This window comes from Schistocerca cancellata, chromosome 7, assembly GCF_023864275.1.
Source record: "Schistocerca cancellata isolate TAMUIC-IGC-003103 chromosome 7, iqSchCanc2.1, whole genome shotgun sequence".
NCBI lineage: Eukaryota > Metazoa > Arthropoda > Insecta > Orthoptera > Acrididae > Schistocerca > Schistocerca cancellata.
Genome location: NC_064632.1, coordinates 205,975,289 through 205,996,583, shown reverse-complemented (window position 1 = coordinate 205,996,583; position 21,295 = coordinate 205,975,289). Strand labels below are relative to the sequence as shown.

Below are 21,295 nucleotides of genomic sequence, written 5' to 3'. Positions count from 1 at the left end.
GGCATTAAGAGCTGCCCACTGCAGTGGACAAATGTACCCCAGTGTTAACTCATTGCCTTAAAGTTCGACCTATGGAATGCACGTTCTGTCTAGGGTATTGTTTTCTGGCAGTGTTTGTTGTTCATTAACAGCGATACAGAGAAGTACTATAGAGAGTTGTACTGATGAAAAGTTGCCCAATATGAACCTCGTGTGCGGGTTCACAGAATCCCGTGGAACAGAGGCTCTCCCCATAGTGACGCTAACAACGTCAGCTGTATATAGTATTAGAAAATCCCCTGTTGGAGCTTAAATACACTGATCAGCATCAACATTATCACAGCCGACCTGCTATTAATGTAAACCCGTCCACGCTTTAGCAGCGTCACATGGCGAGGAACGAGCACCCCTGAGACACCCGCTCGGTGCACGTATTATCAGGTACCGTACTGTCCGTGTCTACAAAGGTGAAGTTGCGCGATCTATATGAGTTCCAGCGAGGTGAGATTGTCATGGCCCGCAGGCTCAGCACGAGCATTTCTGAAACTGCACGGCTAGTCAGATGTTCGAGGAGTGCTGTGGTGAGTGTCTTAAAGACGTGGCGAGATCAAGGTTAAAGTACTTCCAGACATCGTGTGGTTGGGCGGCAGCCACTCATTACAGATGTCGGTCGTCGTAGGCTCGGCGGACTCCTAAAATCGGACAGGCAGCGAACTGTGCCGCAACTAACATCTGACTTGATTGCTGGTCAGAGTAAAAGTGCTTCTGAATGCACAGTGCACCAAACACTCCTAACGATGGGCGTCCGCAGCTGACGACCCATGCATGTGCCAATATTAACATCACGAATCGGTAATTACGACTGAAATGGGTACGTGACCATAGGCACTGGACTTGGTGCAGTGGCAGAGCATTGTACGGTCTGATGAATCCTGATACCTTCTTCATCAAGCCGATGGGACGGCGTGAATCCTTTGTCTTCCAAGGGAACAGCTCCTTGACACCTGCACTGCGGGAGAGATACGAACTGGCAGCTGGTCCATTACTCTCTGGGGAACATTGACGTGGGTATCCATGGGGCAAGACGGGCTCGTACAAGGCACCATGAATGCCGAGAAGTATCGTACGCTGGTTGCAGACCATGTACACTCCTCCTTGACGATTGTGTTTCCCGACCGCTGTAGCATTTCCAACAAGATAATGGGCCATGTCACAAAGCCTGGAGAGTGATGAAGAGGTTCGAAGAACACAGTGGCCTGTTGCAACTGATGTTCTGGCCACCCAAGTCCCCAGATCTGATTCTAATCGATCTGTGATGTGACTGAACGTGGCGTCTGAGTTCATCAAACGCCTCCTCTCAATTTACGGGAATTAGGTGACTTGCGTGTGCAGATGTGATTCTAACTCCCATAGACGACTTGCCAGAGCCTCACTGCTTCCTTGCCGCGATGCGTCGCCGCTGTTACCGTGCCAACGGTGTACCTAACGGTTATTGGGTAGGTGGGCGTATCGTTCTGGCGGAGCAATGTTTGTGGCACTATTTTTCACTGTTAGTAAATATTTTCTAAAAATGGTAACACCTGAACAACATAATTACCTTATTACATCGCAAAGAGATGATAGATACATGGGTCCCTTATACCAAAATACTCATCAACCACTGCTGAACAACTTCTGAAAGTGTGTCCCTGTAGGTCTGGTTCATATTCGCATTTATTTTTGGCTTTTTAATTATGAATTTAGTCAGCTATGGACCAATAAAACTTATGACTTATGGTGTCCCTTTTTCTTACTTTCTTCCCAGTACTTCTTCATTTTCCCTTCAACTGCTCGTCTCCGATCACCTGTCCACACTCTCTAGCCGGGTTTTGCCTTATCTTCTTCATAGGTTGCGCTTTCTAACAGTAACCTGAAGCGATTCCTGTCACGCATTGTTTTATTTTAACACCTGTTTTGCTTGAATTTTCGTCACTGCTTCTACCCATCCTACAGTTTTCTTCAGTTTATTAACACAATTAAGAGATTTCTTTGTTATCCGTGTTTCTTCCATTCTTTTTTAATCTATATACACTTTTAGTCTTCTCTTTCTCATTATATGTTGCTTGTGTACTAATAATTGAATTACAACGTCTAGTCTTCACTTGGGCGGATATTAATTTGTTATTGTATTAGTTTTGTATTAATTTCTATATAAATTATAACTTCTATATTCTTTCTTTATTTGTGGTGTTATCCAGTCCGTTGGCTTGGATCCATTGTGTTTGTGAACTACAGACTCGTTTCTTTCATTAGACAATTTTAGCTCAGTCTTTTTTGCGATCTCGTGTAACAGATCAAGCATAACACTGGCGTGTGTATGGTTTTCAGTTATCAAAGTTATAACATCTGTAAAGGCCAAATATTTTACTTCAAATTTATAAATTTTAATCTCTGTTTCCAAATGTGTTTTCCAATGTTGTTACTTTTTATCTAAAACCAGGTTAAAGAGAATTGGGGACAGTCCGTCTCCTTGTGGAACTCCTGCTTTGATTTTGGACTTTAAGAAATTTCATCTTGGAACTTAATCCTTGGTGTCACACCCGCGAGCGTTTGTTCAACAAGTATTCAGGTATTTTCATCTGTTCCTCATTCGTAAGGTATTTGAAATAGTATCAATTATCTGAAGTAGTATCTATCTGTCAAATGAGTCGTAAGCCTTCTTGAACTCTACAAAAGCACCTACTGTGTTATTATTTTGTATAACATTCAGTCTCAAAATGATTTTTAAATTAAGAATCTACTCTGCACATGATCTACGTTTCCTAAATCCTGCTCGGTACTCTCCTATATTAGATCGTACTTGTTTCTCTATTCTACTGGGAAGTTTTTTATACAATATTTACTGGTAACAAGGAAATGCCCCTGTAGTCGTTGAGGTCTGCTTAAACTCCTTTTTTGTGGAGACGATGGATCAGTGCTCGTTTTTAGTGGCTGGGTATGATTACTTAGTCCAAATGTCTTTAATTACCTAGTGAACTTTTTGCCATGCGGATAAGCCCCACGCTTGCCACATCTGTGCTAGTATCCCAGCCTATCCTGTGGCCATGTTATTCGTCAGCGACTCGATAATCTTTTCAGTTTCTTCCATTGCAGGCGGCTCTGGTGGTGGAGTTTCATGTTGTTGTCCTTGAAATTGCAATTTGTTAATAGTGTCTTCAGAATTTAGTAGATTTTCAAAGTATTCAGCTAAAAGTTGGCAGTTCTCGTTACTGCTTAAAACCATGTTTCCATTGTGATCTTTAAATATAAACTTTGTGACTGGAATCCTGTTAAAACCTCTTTGAAAGGCTCCTAGAAGCCCTAGTGTTGTTCCTTTTAAAGTCTGAATCTATTGCTTCTAGTCTGCCTTTGTCGTATTTTTTCTTCATTGAGTCGATGATTTTTTCATTTTTTTTTCTTTCTTTCTTAAGCTTTTCCCAATAATCAAGTTTCTTATCACTGTTCGTTTTTTTTTCCCCATGTCTTCAGTCGAGTGTCAATTTCTTCATCACATAAGTCGTTCCACTATCTGTGTCTTCGTATTTTTCCAGATTGTCCCATTTTTAACTGACTCTATCATTCCTTCTCTATTTTCTTCCTAATCTTTCACTTTTCATGTGTATATCACAGAATTTATCCCGATTTTGTATGATAAATATTGAGTTTATTCTTGGAAATCTTTTTGGTTTCGGTTTAGGTCTAATCAGTTGAAACTTGGCGTTTATTTCAGTTAGATGATGGTCTGAGTCTATGTCTAAGGCCTATTTCACTCTGACATCCAAGATTTTCGTTGGGGTTACTAGTAGTTAATGTCACATAATAGATTTGACATTCACCATTAATCTTGATTTGGATTAGGAGATATCCAAGTTTTTTTCTTTCTGCAAATTTCCGCCGGCCTCGTTGACCGAGCGGTTCTAGGTGCTACAGTCTCAAACCGCGCTACCGCTACGATCGCAGGTTCGAATCCTTTCTTGGGCATGGATGTGTGTGATGTCCTTAGGTTAGTTAGGTTTAAGTGGTTCTAAGTTCTAGCGGAATGATGACCTCAGAAGTTAAGTCCCATAGTGCTCAGAGCCATTTGAACCATTTTTGCTAATTTCCTGAAAATTATTGTCATTAATTTAAGGTTAAGTAGTTTATAAAGGTGTATGAGCGCATTTCTATTTGTTCTTTCATGTGCTGGATAGTGTACTCATTTAAATTTTCTTTCTTTAGTCCCCAATAAAATTTTGATTTGTTCTTTTTGTAGTTTGGATGTTTTGTAATTTAGCATTTCCCAAAAATCTTCCACTTTTTCAACGTTCCATCTGTTATGTAGGTTGATAGGTGCATGTGCATTTACAATCGTGTAACATTTATTGCCCGATTTAAAAGTGAAAAATGAAATTCGTTGTGGCAGGGACATAAAATTAGCTATTGATTCAGTAAGTTGCTGTTTGACCATAAATGCTGTACCCAACTTAGTCATATTATTGGAATTTCTAATGACTGGTTTTCCTATGTAAATTCGGTATACACCTGACTCAGTTGCATTATCATCCATATTCCTTGCTTCTTGAAGTGCTAATATGAGAATGTTGCGTTTATTAAGAATGCCAGTTCGTTAGTTTAGTTAACCAACATTCATAAGTGTGTTGATGTTCAGAGTGCCCAGTAGGTGTCTTTCTTGGGTCTTGTCTTTCAAGAAGTTCTAGGAAGCTCCGACTCTCCCTTACATAATGCTCGAGGCCTATGGTTGATAGATGGCTCTGTATGTGTCAGAATACGTAAATGAAAACACCTGTCATGCACACGATCCTCTGAAGTTGGTATAAACATGCCGGGTTCACGGTTTTCCCTCCTCCCTCTCCCGTGCTCCCCTTCTCTGTCTCGGCACTCTCTCCTGCCTTGCCTGTCTTATTCATCTCCAGCCCGGCCCGTTTCCTGCCTCTGGGTGCGCCACATGTCCCCTTTTCCTGTTCCTCCCGTCCCCCATCCATTCTCCACTCTTTTTCCTCATCTCTAACCTTCAGTCCCTCGGCAGATCCCTACAAGTGTTTTTTTTCTTTGTGAGTGTTCCGTTGTTTCCAGTGTGTTTTTAAGTGTCTCGCTCTCTGAGATTTTTATTCTGACCTTTAACTTGTGTTTGATTGACTCCTGTGATTTTAAGTGCGCAACGAATTGCCAGCAGTGTTCTTTTAACTTTGTCGGCTTTTTAACTCTCCCCCTGTGCATGTCCCCTTGTTAGTGTATATTTTAACTCCCATTATCTCCTTTAAACATGTTTTTTATGTCCCCCTTTTACTCCGCCCGCTTTTTTTCTAACGGTCTCCTTTTATTTATTTTGTAAAACTGTTTGGCTGTAGAGCGGTGGACTGTGCTGCTGCTAGCAATACAGAAAGAAAGGCTTTACTTCCTTTGGCGTCTGCATCGTTCGCCATGACTGTCTCAATGCAGGATCGCGCTCTGCTTGAAAAGCTGTATTACAAGAATGATGACTGTGCACAAGTCGCTCTGCAGAAGTTCCGGGCACTGAAAGGTTTGAAAATAAAAATGCGTTGGTCCGATGACTGCTGTGGGTATGGAGAAAATGATTTAGAAATTCGAGAAGACGGTCTCTTTTGGTATGCAACCTGGTAGAGGGAGTAAATGAATTGATTCGACGTCAGTGGAAGCGGTGGCCAGAGCACTGCAGGAGGAGATGAGTGGTGGTGTGCAATCGTGTAGTGCACGGAGAATTGCCCGAACAATGGGCATAACAGTAAGCACGGGGGGTTAAATGCTAAAAAAAAAAACATCTTATTTGCTGGAACCTGAGACCGTAGCGGTCTCGCGGTTCCAGACTGTAGCGCTTAGAACCGCTCGGCCCCCACGTGCAAGATTGCTTCCCGTTGACTTGCCAGCAAGGGAGGCACAGGCGTTCGAATTTCTTGCTGTCATGGATATGGACAATGATTGTCCGTGGAAGATTTTGTGGACAGATGAAGCCCACTTCCATCTGACAGGATACGTCAATACACAGAACTGTCGAATATGAGCAACGGAAAATGCACACGCTGACCAATGACAGGTGCTTCCCGTCCTGTTATCTCTATCGTCACTGGCAAGCACTCTGAGTGTCTTTTGAGCAACCACGTCATTCCAGCTCTCCAACAGCGTGTATGTGTGGATAGGAACATTTTTATGCAAGATGGTGCACCTCCGCACATTGCAAATCCAGTTAAGCAGGTGCTGAAGCACCATATCGGAAATGTTAGAATTATCAGCCGCCATTTCCCTACAGCCTGTCCCTCCCGATAAGCTGATCTTAATCCGTGTGACTTCTGGCTGTGGGGCTGCCTGAAAGATGTGTTCAGTGTTCCGATTGCAAACTTAACTGGATTGAAGGCATGCATTGCCCAACGCAATCTGAACGTGATCCCGGAAACACTACGACCAGTTGTGAAACATACAGTTAATCGATTTAAACTTGTTTCAGAAAAGTGGACAGCATATTGGACATGTTTTGTGCCAGTCACAGGGAAATTCATAATCCGATTTTATTTTGATTCATGGTTTTCATGCGGTTTTTGGCCTCAGGAGAAATTAAAAACAGATGTGAGTGATGATTTTATGCCTTGTTGGGCCTCAGGACAGTTAAAATTCGATTTTTCGCATCCAATGCGAAATGACCTTTTCGTGGCGGATGGCGTAAGTAACTAACAGTAGCACACCTGCACACGCTTGCACACTGAGTAGTACAGTCAGTTTAACGTCAAACGTACACCTCAGGCATTGCTGTATGATTCATATATCATTTGTAGTCGTCCACTATTAACTTATGATGCTTACAACGCCATCTATTGCTGCATTTAGTTTTCTTCTGCCATACGTTTTCCTCCTTCTCCAATAATATTCCGTTGCAATTTGACGTCATTCTGACCAGTGGTGTTATTTCGAAAGCGGTTTGAATGTTAAACTTAAATTATAACCTGTAAGATAAATAAAACGACGTACAACGAAGGAGCAAATTGATCACCAATTGATAGACATAGTGTTATCGCAAAAAATGCATAATTGTAAGCTGTGGCTGGCGATGGATGAATCTGCCACACTGCAGTTCAACTTCGAGGCGCAGCTGGCTAGGATAGTAAACAGGGCACATTCGGTACCAGGGCATACAGTCTTTGAGGATCTCATTTCGCGTACTCAGATGGACTGAAACTATGCCTCGTGGACAGGCGAGTGAACAATATATGTACATAGCAACTGAAGGGACATGTAGTCCGGCTCAGAGATGCTGGCTAAAGCAAGCGGTGAATCCATCGACATTTTAGCAGTTTCAGTTTAACAATTCGTCAATTTTTGGAGGAATGGTTGAGCAGCTGTGTAAACAGCATCAAGAAGGAGGCGGTCGACCTTAAGATACGAGAGAGTGTGTGTACCGACCAACCGTCAGAGAGGCACTCAGAGTCCCGGATTCATCGCTGTCATCGATCCGACGTGCAGCTGGTGCCTCAGTGACCATAAGGACCAAAAATAGTCGGCTCACAGAAAGGGGATTCAGGTCCCGGTGCCCCTAGCATCGAGTACCACTGACATCTGTGTACCAACAAGACCGTTTGCAATGATATCCAGCATTCGAACGGGTCCCGAGGGCCAAGAGACTTGGCAGGAGACATTCAGGACAGCGGTGGGATACCAATTTGACTGTCGGCTGTCATACGAGCCGACAATCAGGAGTCGTGTTCTAGGGTGGCATTTCAGTCCATAGTAGAATCTCTTGTGGTTGTCGTAATTTCCCTAAATCGCTTCAGGCAAATGCCGGGATGGTTCCTTTGAAAGGGCACGGCCGATTTCCTTCCCCATCCTTCCCTCACCCGAGCTTGCGCTCCGTCTCTAATGACCTCGTTTTCGACGTTAAACACTAATCTCCTCCTCCATCTCCTCCTCTTGTGGTTGTCATACGTGGCCCCTTACAGCACAGCAGTACGTCGACGGTGTTCCACGCACCTTTCTGTTGTTCTTCAGGGCAAGCCATAAAGGGCTTGTATTTCGGCAATATAATGCTCGCCGAAATACGGCGATAGTCTCTACTCCTTGTCTTCGTTGCAAATCTCTTCCCAGCTGAAAACGGTTGAGCATTACGGCCAGGGCCCTCCAACCATCTCGGGAATTTGACGATCCAACTTGGCAATTGGGCGTAATTCCGCTCGATGTCCCTCTGGAGGACATCTAACAAGTTTCAATAAATACGAAGCCGAAAAACTGCCTGCAAAAGGTCAAGATGTGGATCGACGGGTTATTGGTAATTATGTATGTCCCTAGATGTACATCACACCTACCGATTTCCGTCCCAATCGGATAATTACTTCTTTTTTTTTATTTAAAAAAAAAGAGGGAGAGAGAGAAAATACTTGATAATTGAACTAAGTCACCTTAGTTTCGCTGAAGGAATTGAATGTGAAATAAGAAAACACTATGTTCACTCACATTAAGTCAATGAAACGAAAGAATCTATTCGGCAAATGTTAGTCTTTAAACGGCGAATGGGTTCATTGTGCATAGCACTTATAACATTTTTATCTACAGAGACATCGAAGAAACATGAAACTGAATCGGACCAGCGCACACTTGGTAACTGTTTTATTTTCTTACTGTTTGTTTGTGTTCTGGTAGTTATTTCCAGACTGCTCAGCAGCGTGAACATACGCAGCTCTCTCATTTACTCCTCATTGAATGCTCCAATGCAAAGACTCTACTACTGGCAACACCAAATATCCCATTCCTTGTACTTAGAACTTTTGCGGCGTAACATATCGACTGTTGGAGACCCTGTTTGAAAAAACGGCAGTAAACAGGTATTTAGTGTGACGCACATGAGTAGGATCGCTGTATTCTAACTTTTGTAAAGATTTGAAGCAAAGCGCTGAAAGTCTCTATCATGCGCCACGTATGTATTCACCGCCGAGTATCCATTTTCTTACACTATGTTCACTTAGCAGTGTATTGCGGTCTGCTAGTATTCTTCGGCCTTACATTAGCACGTTTTGGTCGCTGTTCTTGAATTGCTACCAGGTAAAAATGAAACTCGTTTTACAAGCTGCTGAATGTCGCGAAAGGAAACTTTCCACTACAAAATAGTTGTTCTAGTATTTCCATAGCTAAACTGGTTAGCCCTACAACCCGGCAGCAAATGGTTCACCACTCTGCGTTTAGAGAAAAAATTGTTGCCTAAATCTGAAGCTGTTTTAGAAATATTAGTGCTATATCCGTTGTGTGGAAACCCTGTAAACAGGAGAACAAATATTTTAAATGAGAAATATCCTGCATGGCTTATCCCGAAATTGTGACTGTTACACCGTGCGTTCCGGCAGAAAGTTCCGGGTCTGCAATTTCGCTTATGCCTGAACATTCCCCGATTTTTCTCTTCACTTCCTGCAAAGCCAGAATGTTTTATGAGCTTTCGATTTTCGGTTGTCCCGTTACTCACAATTAATACTGGATAATGTTGTTAAAATTTATTATTGCTGTCAGCAACAGGAATGGATTAAGTAATGGTTTCAGATTACAGTAGTAAATAACGATTAAGCTTGTGGCTATCAATTGCCTTCCAGAAGGTATAACGATAGTGGCAACTAAAAACTTTAAGTCGTTCAGAGGCCAGAGTGGTTCCAAAGAAATTCAGGTACGCGATAGTGTTTAATACGCAATACTTCTCTTTCTTGCGTTAACAGCTGCCATTGTCTGAACGTACCTCAAAGAACTCAGGACACCGAAGTACTTCAGTATAGAATTTGAAGATAATCAAAAACTGGGAAATTTGCCCTAAGATATGTAAAGTGTTTCTGTTTGATGCTGGTATCAGCTCTTCCAGCTGTTCACTACACCGAGGTGTATACAATTGAGATGTCATCTCAAGTAGTGGAACCGCACATATTTAAGTGGAGCTTAACAAACAACGTTAAGTGCGTTCCGGAAATAGAGCGTTTATGAAAGCGTGTAAACATTTCATATGTTAAAATTTTCAGTCAAGAATAACAATTTTTATTAAGATATGCATGGATGTGAGTTATTAGGAAATAAGCGTCTATTTCTCTATAATAAGCTGATGCTTGTAGCCACTATAAACTGTCTGGAGCTGTAAGAATTGTTTAGTTGGTATGTAATATACCTCTCTACATTTACCAGTTAGTAAGTAATAAAGGTTTTAGAGGTTACAAATGAGATGGAAATCACAAAAAACATAATTGCAAAACTTAACAAAGCATGAAATCTCACATGTTATTAGAAGTGGTGAAGCAAATAACCGAAAGGAATACAATGGAAGCGTACCGACTATTTGCGACAATACTAAGACATTGATTAATAAGTGTGTAGAGTTAACATTTGCTAGTTTCATTCCGTTCCTATTATAGTAGAAAATCATCAACGCTAAATGTTCTGTCTTGCTTTTACGATTCATTAGTCTTCTAGACACTCGATATTCACGAAGCCCTACAACACCCAAATACTTCTTAATCAAGTATTTTATTAATCGACTAAGTAAACTCCTTACAGCTATTTGAATACCGATGGCAGGTGAACATATTCATCCAAATGAATAATTTACCTAGACGATCTTGGTGTTTGTGACTGAGAGTTATCACTAACGGTAAAATCAGGAAACGTAAATAATAGATGCACGGACAAAAAGTGTAATACATAAAACAGGAAATCACCAGTACATTTTTCTTTAATACACCTTTAACTTAAAACACAAGAACTGACTTACTATAAGTGATTTTGAGCTGCAGCAACAGAACTTCAGGGTAATTTTCAAAACACTCTCGCTCTGAACCTCTAGTACGAGGATGAAGACTACATTTGATATTACACTCGTGTACAAAACTTGAGGAGAGTAACTTTCACATGATGTGACCCTGCCAAGAAACGAAGTTCGACGGAACTTCTGCCGTACACAGAAAGAATAGTTAGAGTACAGTATGATACAGCATAGCGTAGTATAGCACAGAAGGTAACTGTGAGAAATACACAATGAGACGCATAGAAATAACACTTATTTTCTTAGACAGCGATTACAATGAAGCTGTCGCGGTTTATCATGGTCCTCTGAAAATTGCAAATGGTGAGATATAATTCTTAATAGGGTGTGAGATCAGGACAGATAGCAATGCATCCTCTACAACGTGCTCCCAAGCTTGCCACCGGAATAATAAGGATTTCTTTTTATAGGGCGTTCCGTTCCTGCACCAAAGCGACTGACTAATGCATCTTGACGTAGTGAAATATGTCTGCCCACTGCATCCCTCACATGCTCGAGGGATTTAGGTCTGGGGAACGGGCAAGCTCATACATTTTCTGAATATCGTCTCGTTCCAAGAGGTTTCCTGCTTGCGCTGTTTGATGCGATCAGGGATTGTCATCCATAAAAGTGAAGTCAGGGCCGAATGCAGCCATAAAAAGATGCACATGGGGTAGATGGTACAGTGTCACAATAATGTTGATTGGTGAGTGTACCATGTCAAAATACGTAGACTACCGAACTGACCGTTTTCGATAATATTTCTGGGCGCATTACGTATTAACTTCTCTCACCGGATGAGGGTACGTCCAGAATTACTACTCAGTCTCATTCTGGCCTTCTCCTAGAAGAGCACGTGACTACATTCCTCCCTGGTCTAACCCCTTCGCTTCTGGTACCACTGCAACGGTGCGCCGATGTGCAAGTGTCAACCGAACACATCGTAGTGGTCGTCGGTCAGAGAGACCAGTCCCATGCAGTTCAGGTGTCACTGTGGAGCATGAGATTGTGTACCCTGCAGTATGTTAAATGTAGCTGCAATTGCACTCGCATTTAGACGTGGGTCTCGTTTTGCCTATTGTACAATGCAGCGGTCACCTGTAAAATTATTGACCGTGGTCGAACACTTTTACAAACTTAGGGGACAAGTTCTAAACACCAAACAAGAAAAAAAGTACCTATAAACAAAGGTCTGAAAAACAATCGTTTTCCAGTAATTAACGAAAATTTAAAATTATGTGATATGAGCTCTTCAGCTCATAAACCAAGAAAAAAATGCTCGAAATGTCCACCTCTTGCTTCTAAACAAGCAAGAATTTTTCGAACCATGGACTGCCGCATCCTTTCAGATAATCCCTGATAGTTTTGAATAGATTCGCCAGCTTCCGTGACAAGTTGAAGAAGAGTTACTGCATCCGAGTGGTTCGCTACAGAGATCACTCCTGTATATAATAGTCCAAAGGACCGAGGTCAGTGTAACGCTGAGGCCATGGAAGTAATTCTCCTTTACCGATCCATCTGTCATAACAGGTAACATCCATTGGTTCTCGAACACTGATATTTCTTCTTAATTGTAGGTTCACATCTTCTAGTAGGTCTTTGAGAGTTTCTGAATACGTCTCTGTAGACAGCACCTGTAAGATGCATTGGGACAATCTATGATCCTACCAGTCACCTAAAATTGAAACCAACACATTACTCTTAAACTGATGGTTACGTATAGCCTGTATTGTACTGCGATTGGCCCATATATGTTGGTTATGGATATTTGTTACTCCATACCTTTCAGACGTTGCCTCACCTGTGAACAAAACTGAAGAGACAAACAACGGATTGGCAGCTCGTGCAACAAAGCATTGGCAAAAGTTATCCCGTGGTGCACGATCGGCAGGCTAAGGCCCTGCTCACATTGAAGATAATACTGATACATGAGTTGCTCGTAAAGTATCCTTCATGCTGAACTTGGAGGTGTACCACATTCCAGTGCCACTTGTCTTGCGCTGACACCTCTTTTTCGGCGGCCCGTAGAAAGTGCTCTTCCTGGCGAGGTCTACAAGCAACACGCGGTCTGCCTGGATTAATATTGATGCGTAAATTCGGATTGTAGTGGAATGGGGCTCAGGCGAATAATAACATAAAATACCTTTTACTCAAGAAAAAGAATGTTGAAATCGACTTCGTCCCAGCAAATTGATTGGGGTCGATTATAATTTACAATAATAGCTTAGAATAGCTGGCCTAGGTCGACAGTTAGCAATTAATTACTTTCTGAAATTAATCACAGGACAACCACTAGAACACATTTCTGTTATATAACTAAGACTACCTGCGTTAGCACTCAATTTAATGTACGTCTACGACCAATCCCATCAACAACTATTTACAGAAGCAGAGCTACAGTCAACCATCTAGGGGTCTACCTAAACAAATTTCTTAATATAATGTTCTGTACAATACGAGATAAAACAGATCACTCTAATATGGTAATACAACAAGATAATTTTCGATACAATGACGTGAATAAAATCAGTCATAATAACACGATCACTTTCTGTACAATCAATACATTTAAAGGAAGAATGTTCGTTTGTAATTCGAGCGAATCTGTAGTTTCATTCTCATCTTGATAAAATTTTGCACACTTCACCTTCAAGACCAACAGTAAAATCACTGTCCACATAAGGTTTCGTGATCTGATTGAAAAATGTCTGTATGTAATAAATAAAGGGGAGAAGCTGTTACCACAAATCTTTTTTGAAAAAATCTACACACTTGCATGAAACAACGAAGGTAATTAATGAAAAATTAAATGCCCAGCAAGCGAAATATATCGTGGTAAAGTGACTGTATTTCTAACCGCGAAAATAAATTACAGCAGCAATATCCATCTTGAAAATAGTGTCATGGGACGTCACTAGATCGGGGTACCAGCGAAAGCTCGAGAATTAGACATAAACATGTTAACAGACACGTATTTGTTGATTAGTTGCCGGTGTTACATGTGACACATACCCTAGGAACGTAGAAGATGTTGTGGCCCGTATTTCACAATTATTTTTATTATTAAAATCCACAGTCCAATAAAAACGCTAAGACAACTTGTGGATATAGTACCGACCAAAGTCACTACATTTTGAACTGGTTAACAGATTGAACAGAACCCGCGATTTCCGGAACTGTGACGTAAACTTTTCGAACTGTTCGATTCGTGCTCAGGCACAACCCTATTTTTTGCAGAAGACCGACGGAGCGATCTGTTTTACTTGCTAAAAACATTCAACGTCGTAGATCACATAAATATTTCTTTGTTTAAGACAACCGGTTTCTACAGATTTTGTCTGTTATTTTCGGTCTTAAAAAATCTTTTTGCTATTAATCATGTTCATTTCACGTTGGACCTCAACCCAAATGTTGATCTTTATCCATATCGCAGCTTGGCATGAGGTCCAACATAAAATGAACACGTTTCGTAATAAAAAGTTTATTTTAATACCTGAAGATGACATCAACGTCTGTCGAAGCCTGTTGTCTTGAATTAAGAAATATTTATATGATCTAGGCTACTGAACGTTCTTACCTACCTGAAATAGTGAGAACTGGGCTGAAACTATATTAGAAGAATTTTTCAAAAACCCAATGAAATACTTATAGCAAAATGTAACAAAAGATGACACGAGCTTATCATCTTTTGGTACAGGGAAACTAAAGCCTGCAAAAATTTACTTCAAGAAATGAATTTTGAACGTTAACAGAAACAATCAGTTCCTATCGAATTTTAACAGAAGCATCGAAATTTTTTATCGAAGTTCTGTTTATCGAGTACTGGTAACAAAATACAATTCAATTTCCACTAGAAGCAAAAGTTTGAATGTCGTTTACATCGCCATTTCTTATGTGACTGTGCAAATTTTAGTACTTTAAAGTTCTATCTTGTTTACATCAGCTAGAACTAGAAGACAATAAGTTTAATTAAGGTAGATATCAGTTCATACTTAATGAAGCACCGCCAAGGAAAAGGAAGTTTATTTGTCAGAAAAGCGCAGCAGCTAAAAGACAAAATGCCATCCGGACGTCGGAAACACCCGAACAACGGAGCTTCTTCTGCACCGTGAGCGTTCGAGAACTTCTACAACTACGGCAAGGGAAACTTTGGAGCGAACAGAGCTTCGTCTACAGCAGATGCCCATGCAACTTCATTCGCTATCAGTATCAACAAGGCACAGGCCAGTCACTTTGTGTGGCAGATATTAAATACCCCGGGCAACGCCGGGCACTGCAGCTAGTGGCACGTATAAATCATTCAAGCTCACAGCGTACAAATAACGAAATCAATATTGCTCTCACAAAGAGGGAACATCCGCACGCCCAACGTGTCACCACATACTACCGTTACCATTGCATTTTGCCAAGGACCGACCACGCCTGATATTAATGATCATACGATACACAGATGCACACCCTCTAGTCACCACTGTACACAATGTGACACCACTCGACCGATCTAAAGAGTGACTGTCTATTAATCGGGAAGCCCCGGACTGCATCTGCACTGCAATCGGTGTCCTCTCGCTAGGCAAAAGATACCTACAGTTCCACTGGGTTGTATGCGTCCGAAAAGGAGCTTATTCTCCACGGTCATCATTAGCCTCGTCGATAGCTCCTCGTATACAAGCTTGAAGAAAGCTTCTCGCTCTTGGCTCTCCACGAGTTCACCGCATATGTCCACCACCCGCTCCGCGAGCGAACACCAGACTGCTTGGACGGCCTTGCTCATGGCACGCAACGTTATCAGGAACAGCCTCTGCCCTCCACAAGACAATTCCGGGTTGCTGTCTCTTGCCCTCGATGGAAAGAAGGCCATTTCGCGCCAACGCTAGCAATCCAAGGTCCAACTACTCTGTCTCGCTCACCCACTGGTCAATCCAAGGCCCCTATAAGCCCAAGACCTTTGCACCAGTCTCGCGGCGCAGAAGTCTCATAGCGGCACAAATTCACGGCACAAAAAAAAAGAACGAAAGAAGTTGCACTGAACTTTGACACAACCATGTGAAACTGTCAGAAAAGTTTTTCTTTAGGACTTTGAAAAGTAGTTCATTTGCAAGTCACAATGGCCTTCATGGTGGCTACATCGTGAAAACATTGACCATAAAGTCAATTTCTCCAATTCGTCGTTTCGTCAAGCTTCATGTTGTTGACACTAAGCCCTGTCACCCTTCATAATTTTTTTCAGACAAGATCAGTCAAGTCCGGGCACGTGTGCACAAATCGCTATTTCTGTTCGGGAGACAAGGTGTGTGGGACAAACTTTGCACACAATTTTTTTCATAATTTAGAGATGTTGTTTCATTGCGAATTGCGACTTAATAACGTTGACACACTACGGGCACACGTCCTCTATTTAACACTGCCTGGCTATAACTGACTAGTCGAATTCGTACCTGTTGTTTACAGTTGTTAATTCAAGCTACCTCTGTAGTTACTGCACCGACGTTGCTTATACACTGGGAATGAAGTCAGACTAGGAAATCTGTTGTCGGAAGGTTTAAATATGACGAGGTAGTTCCCTATGTTTGTATTTTTCTGAGGAGTACAAAAGTAAGTAATTTTCTTTGAAAAGAGGGTAATTTACGTTGTTAAAAACACCCTAGACAAATGTAAATTATTATTTTCCAAGCAGTAGTACGCTTTCGACCTGCGTATACTTCAGAATTATTGACAGCGAATAAGATGAAACGACAACTAATCATGTTGTGTAGCTATTTTTATTTTAGCAGCGAAATTCTGTGATCGGTTTAGGTTATGAACGATGTACAGAGACAGTTTCAGTATTCTCAACAATACTAATGAACACTCGGAAGTGGCTTATAACAAATCTTAGCTAAATTACCATTGATACTGTACTGCACTGAAGACGTTAAGACGAATGTATAAATGAGTGTAACACGAAATGTATTCAGTATTTGAAAGGAAAAAGTTTAAATTGACTTACAGTAATCACTGTTGACAACGCAGATAATTATGAGACTGTATCCAAGCGTTGTCTCTCAAATTCTTCTGCCAACGTGTTTGATGAAGATGCAGGACCTCTCTCTCCACGATTTAGATCACACGCAGTGCAGGGTTATTTCATTACCATTCGCATTAGCAACTTATCTTTGTGAGCACACGGCTGTCCAGCTTTCAATTACGAGATGCTGTGAATGCCATTAGCCTATGGAGTCGGTCTGGTTCGAAAACTGCGATAATGTTGCGTTTTTTATTTACATTACCAACCACTCTTAGTCTTTCACAACTGTGAAAATTGCACTATTGTTAACATGGCAATGTTATAACTACTACTGGCTGTATGGTGTCCGTTATTTTGTGTTTTTATCTTATATTAAGATATGATTGTATGTCGAACTCTATTTATTGTTCTATTGTGGAAAATGCAGTTATGTTAACATGGAACTTCTGTAACTCCTGTTGGCTGCATGGCCTTTGCTGCCCCCCACAATAAATATATATATATATATATATATATATGGGGGGGCAGCAAAGGCCCTTCATCAGGAGACTGGGGCTCACTCGGGGCTGCACTACGTACGGGTAGAACGTGCACCTGGAGGGTACTCACATCCACGTACTCCTGTTTGGCGCCATAGGAGACGTGCTTACGGCCCAGGTCCTGCAGCAGTGTCAGCAGCTTCTCTTCAGGTTCGTACAGTCGCGCCACAGCCTTCTGCACGAACGCCATCACCCTGGAGTAGTAAACACGTGTCACTGTTAGTCACTACCGAAATTTCTTTAACGAAAAATAAATAAGAGCTGCCGAGTGTAGACATTATGTCAGATTTACAGTTTAAAATTTTATTTTCAGGAAAACAAAAGAATATTTCCTGAGGTACGATATCATACTTAATACATTGTTTTCTAATTTCATGAGTTATGAGCTGTCTCAATGTATTATTCTGGATACCAGAAACATACACCTATAGGTCAAAACATTGCGATCACTTATTATTTAATTATAATTTCTGCTACCAGTCACTTTTGTTTTAAAATGTTCAAATGCATGTGAAATCTTATGGGACTGCTAAGGTCATCAGTACCTAAGCTTACACACTACTTAACCTAAATTATCCTAAGGACAAACACACACACACCCATGCCCAAGGGAGGACTCGAACCTCCGCCGGGACCAGCCTCACAGACCATGACTGCAGCGCCTGAGACGGCTCGGCTAACACTGGGCGGCTTCACTTTTATTTGTTTATGTGTAATCTAAGGTAATACAACGCGTTTAAAACATGTTCTGTTCATCATCAGGGAATTACACATACATACATACATACATACAGAGAAATGATATTTAAAAATAAAGCCCGCATCTCGTGGTCGTGCGGTAGCGTTCTCGCTTCCCACGCCCGGGTTCCCGGGTTCGATTCCCGGCGGGGTCAGGGATTTTCTCTGCCTCGTGATGGCTGGGTGTTGTGTGCTGTCCTTAGGTTAGTTAGGTTTAAATAGTTCTAAGTTCTAGGGGACTGATGACCATAGATGTTAAGTCCCATAGTGCTCAGAGCCATTTGAGCCAAAAATAAATTATCTTAAACTAAATTAACCTAGAACTTTTGGTCCCTTGTTCGTTACAGTAGTGGCTGGTCTGGCATTTGAGTGAGAGGAGGGGTGGGAGGGGGTAGTGGATGGTCAGAAATCGATGTCAATGATGTCTTCGCCAGGTTTTTGTTGCTGTTGGTTACGTATGACATCACAGCCTGTATAGGATGCAGATAGATTAGCACCAGTTGTCTGTTGCGGAAATCGTGTGCAAGGCTTTTATATGACAGTTGATCACTTACGATTTTATCTCCTTGTAGATTCACTTGCATCACTGGTGTAATGGCGGAACTGTTGAGTAACATTACACTATAGCACTTTGTATTTTGTCACTATATAAACGCACGATGATGAACAAAAGATGTTCGAATCGTGTTGTATTATGTTAGATTAAGCATTAAATAATTGAAAGTGACTGGTAGCAGAAATTACAAGCAAATAATTATCCCACACAGTCATGGTTCACAAACGTAACCATTATGGCCGAAAATAATCATGACCACTGCCCACCGTAACGTTGGATGTCGCCTGGTGGCGTTGCGGTCACGTGACACGGATGGGGGATCACCCTAACAAAAACATGGCTGCAAATGGGGAAATCCACTGAGATACGTGCTTTAACACAGGTCAGATTATGAGCGTGTGAATGAATGTCTCGAAAATGGCAAAGTTGGTCGAATGTTCACGTGGTAGTGTCTTGTGAATCTACGGGAAGTGGTAGAAGGACAGGGAGCTTCTAATAGGCTCTAAGCCGGCCGGAGTGGCCGAGCGGTTCTAGGCGCTACAGTCCGAAACCGCGCGACCGCTACAGTCGCAGGTTCGAATCCTGCCTCGGGCATGGATGTGTGTGATGTCATTAGGTTAGTTAGGTTTAAGTAGTTCTAAGTTCTAGGGGACTGATGACCTCAGAAGTTAAGTCCCATAGTGCTCAGATCCATTTGAACCATTTTTAATAGACTCTAAATGGCTGGACGTTCCAGTTCACAGAACGAGGGTCGGAGGCTTGTCTGCTTTGTAAAATAGGATGGATGTGATGTGTGTCATCTACGCCGAAAGAGCACAATAATGGTGACTGCACAATTGTTTCGGAGCACACCGTTCATCGTATATTGTTGAACATGAAGCTCATACAGTAATGTGTCGTTAGTGGATACTAAGTGGCACAATAAGTTTTCTCGTATATGAAACTGCTTGGTCTGCAAAGGTCATGTACACTGCAGCGCCAAAGAAACTGCTATACGCATGCGTATTCAAATAAACAGACATGTAAACAGGCAGGATACGGCGCTGCGGTCAACAACGCCTAAATAAGAAAACAAGTTTCTGGTGCAGTTGTTAGATCTGTTACTGTTACTACAATGGCAGGTTATCAAGATATAAGTGAGTTTGAACGTGGTGTTATAGTCGACGCCCGAGCGATTGAACACAGCATATCCGACGTAGCGATGAAGTAGATATTTTCCCGTACGACCATTTCATGAGTGTACCATGAATACCAGGAATCCTCCAAAACATTAAGTCTGCGACAATGCTGCGGCCGGAAAGAGATCTTGCAAGAAAAGGACCAACGACGACAGATGAGTCGTTCAACGTGACAAAAGTGCAGTGCTTCCGCAAACTGCTCCATATTTCATTGTTGGGCCTCCAACAAGTGTCAGCGTGCGAACCATTCAACGGAACAGCATCTACATGGGCTTTCGGAGCCGAAGGCCCACTCGTGTACCCTTAGTGACTGCAAAACACAAACCTCTAGGTCTCATCTGGGTCTGTCAACACCGCCATGTGACTGTTCATGACTGCAAACATGTTGCCTGGTCTGACGAGTCCTGTATCTGTTTGTATCGAGCGTATCTGTTTGTAACGAGCGGATGCACGTGTACGGTTATGGAGACAACCTCATGCATGTCAGCAGGGAACTGTTCAAGGTGGTGGACGCCCTGTAATGGTGTGGAGCGCGTGCAGTTGGAATAATACGCGCCCCCTCATATGCCTAGATACGTCACGTACATTGCCATCCTCTCTGATCACCTGTATCTATCCATGTCAATTGTGCATTCCAACAGACTTAGGGAATTCCAGCAGCACAACGTGACATCCCATACGTCCAGAATTACTACATAGTGGCTCCAGGAACACTCTTTTGAGCTTAGACACTTCATCTGGCCACAAACTCCCCAGAAATGAACATTATTGAGCACTTATGGGATACATTGCAACCTGCTGTTCAGAAGAGATCTCCATCCCATCGTACTCTTACGGATTTATGGAGAGCCCTGGAGGATTCATGGTGTCAGTTCCCTCCAGACATTCGTCGAGTCCACGCCACTTCATGTTGCGGCACTTCTGCGTGCTCACGGAGACCGTACACAATATTAGGCATGTGTACCAGTCTCATTGACTCTTCAGTGCAGCTCAATGAAACTTAGTCCATACGTATAAAGAACTAATGCAGCACACTGCGTAACAAACTTAAGGGCTCACTTTTTGAAACTCCTTAATTGTCTCCCATGCCGACTAATAAGTTGAAAACTTGGCTCTAAGGTGCCTACAACCTTCCTCCGTGACGGCGCAAAAGTGTCAGTCCCGGAGACTTCACTCTCGGGCCCAGTGACGCTTCAAACAGTGGGGTGATGCCACATGGGTAAAAGAAGGCCACAGCTGAGAATTTGATATTCGGGTAGCTGGCACCATATTTCGCCAAATTTCTCTTCAAGGCCAGCGTGGATTTGTCACTCGGTGGAAAGGTCGTCACACCGTCTTTTAACCACATTTATCCTTTTTCTTTGGCGCTCTGCTGTGGAGGTCAGATCTGCAACGCCCAGCGTTGAAATCCCGGGGTTTTCTTACGAGTGGCGGACGAAAATATTTCAGGCACACATACACACACACAAACACAAACACTCATTTCTCTCGAAAACGATAGTTCGCAGTGCGATG

At 42.1% G+C, this 21,295-nt stretch overlaps 1 protein-coding gene across 1 annotated transcript in view; it reads right to left on the bottom strand.

The window, feature by feature from the left end:
* Positions 1–21,295, bottom strand: part of LOC126092701 (uncharacterized) — a 379,772-nt gene that overhangs the window by 217,078 nt on the left and 141,399 nt on the right. The window contains exon 4 of the mRNA XM_049908424.1: positions 17,379–17,502. Within this exon, the coding sequence (XP_049764381.1) occupies positions 17,379–17,502 (124 nt within the window). The remainder of the gene's footprint in view (positions 1–17,378; positions 17,503–21,295) is intronic.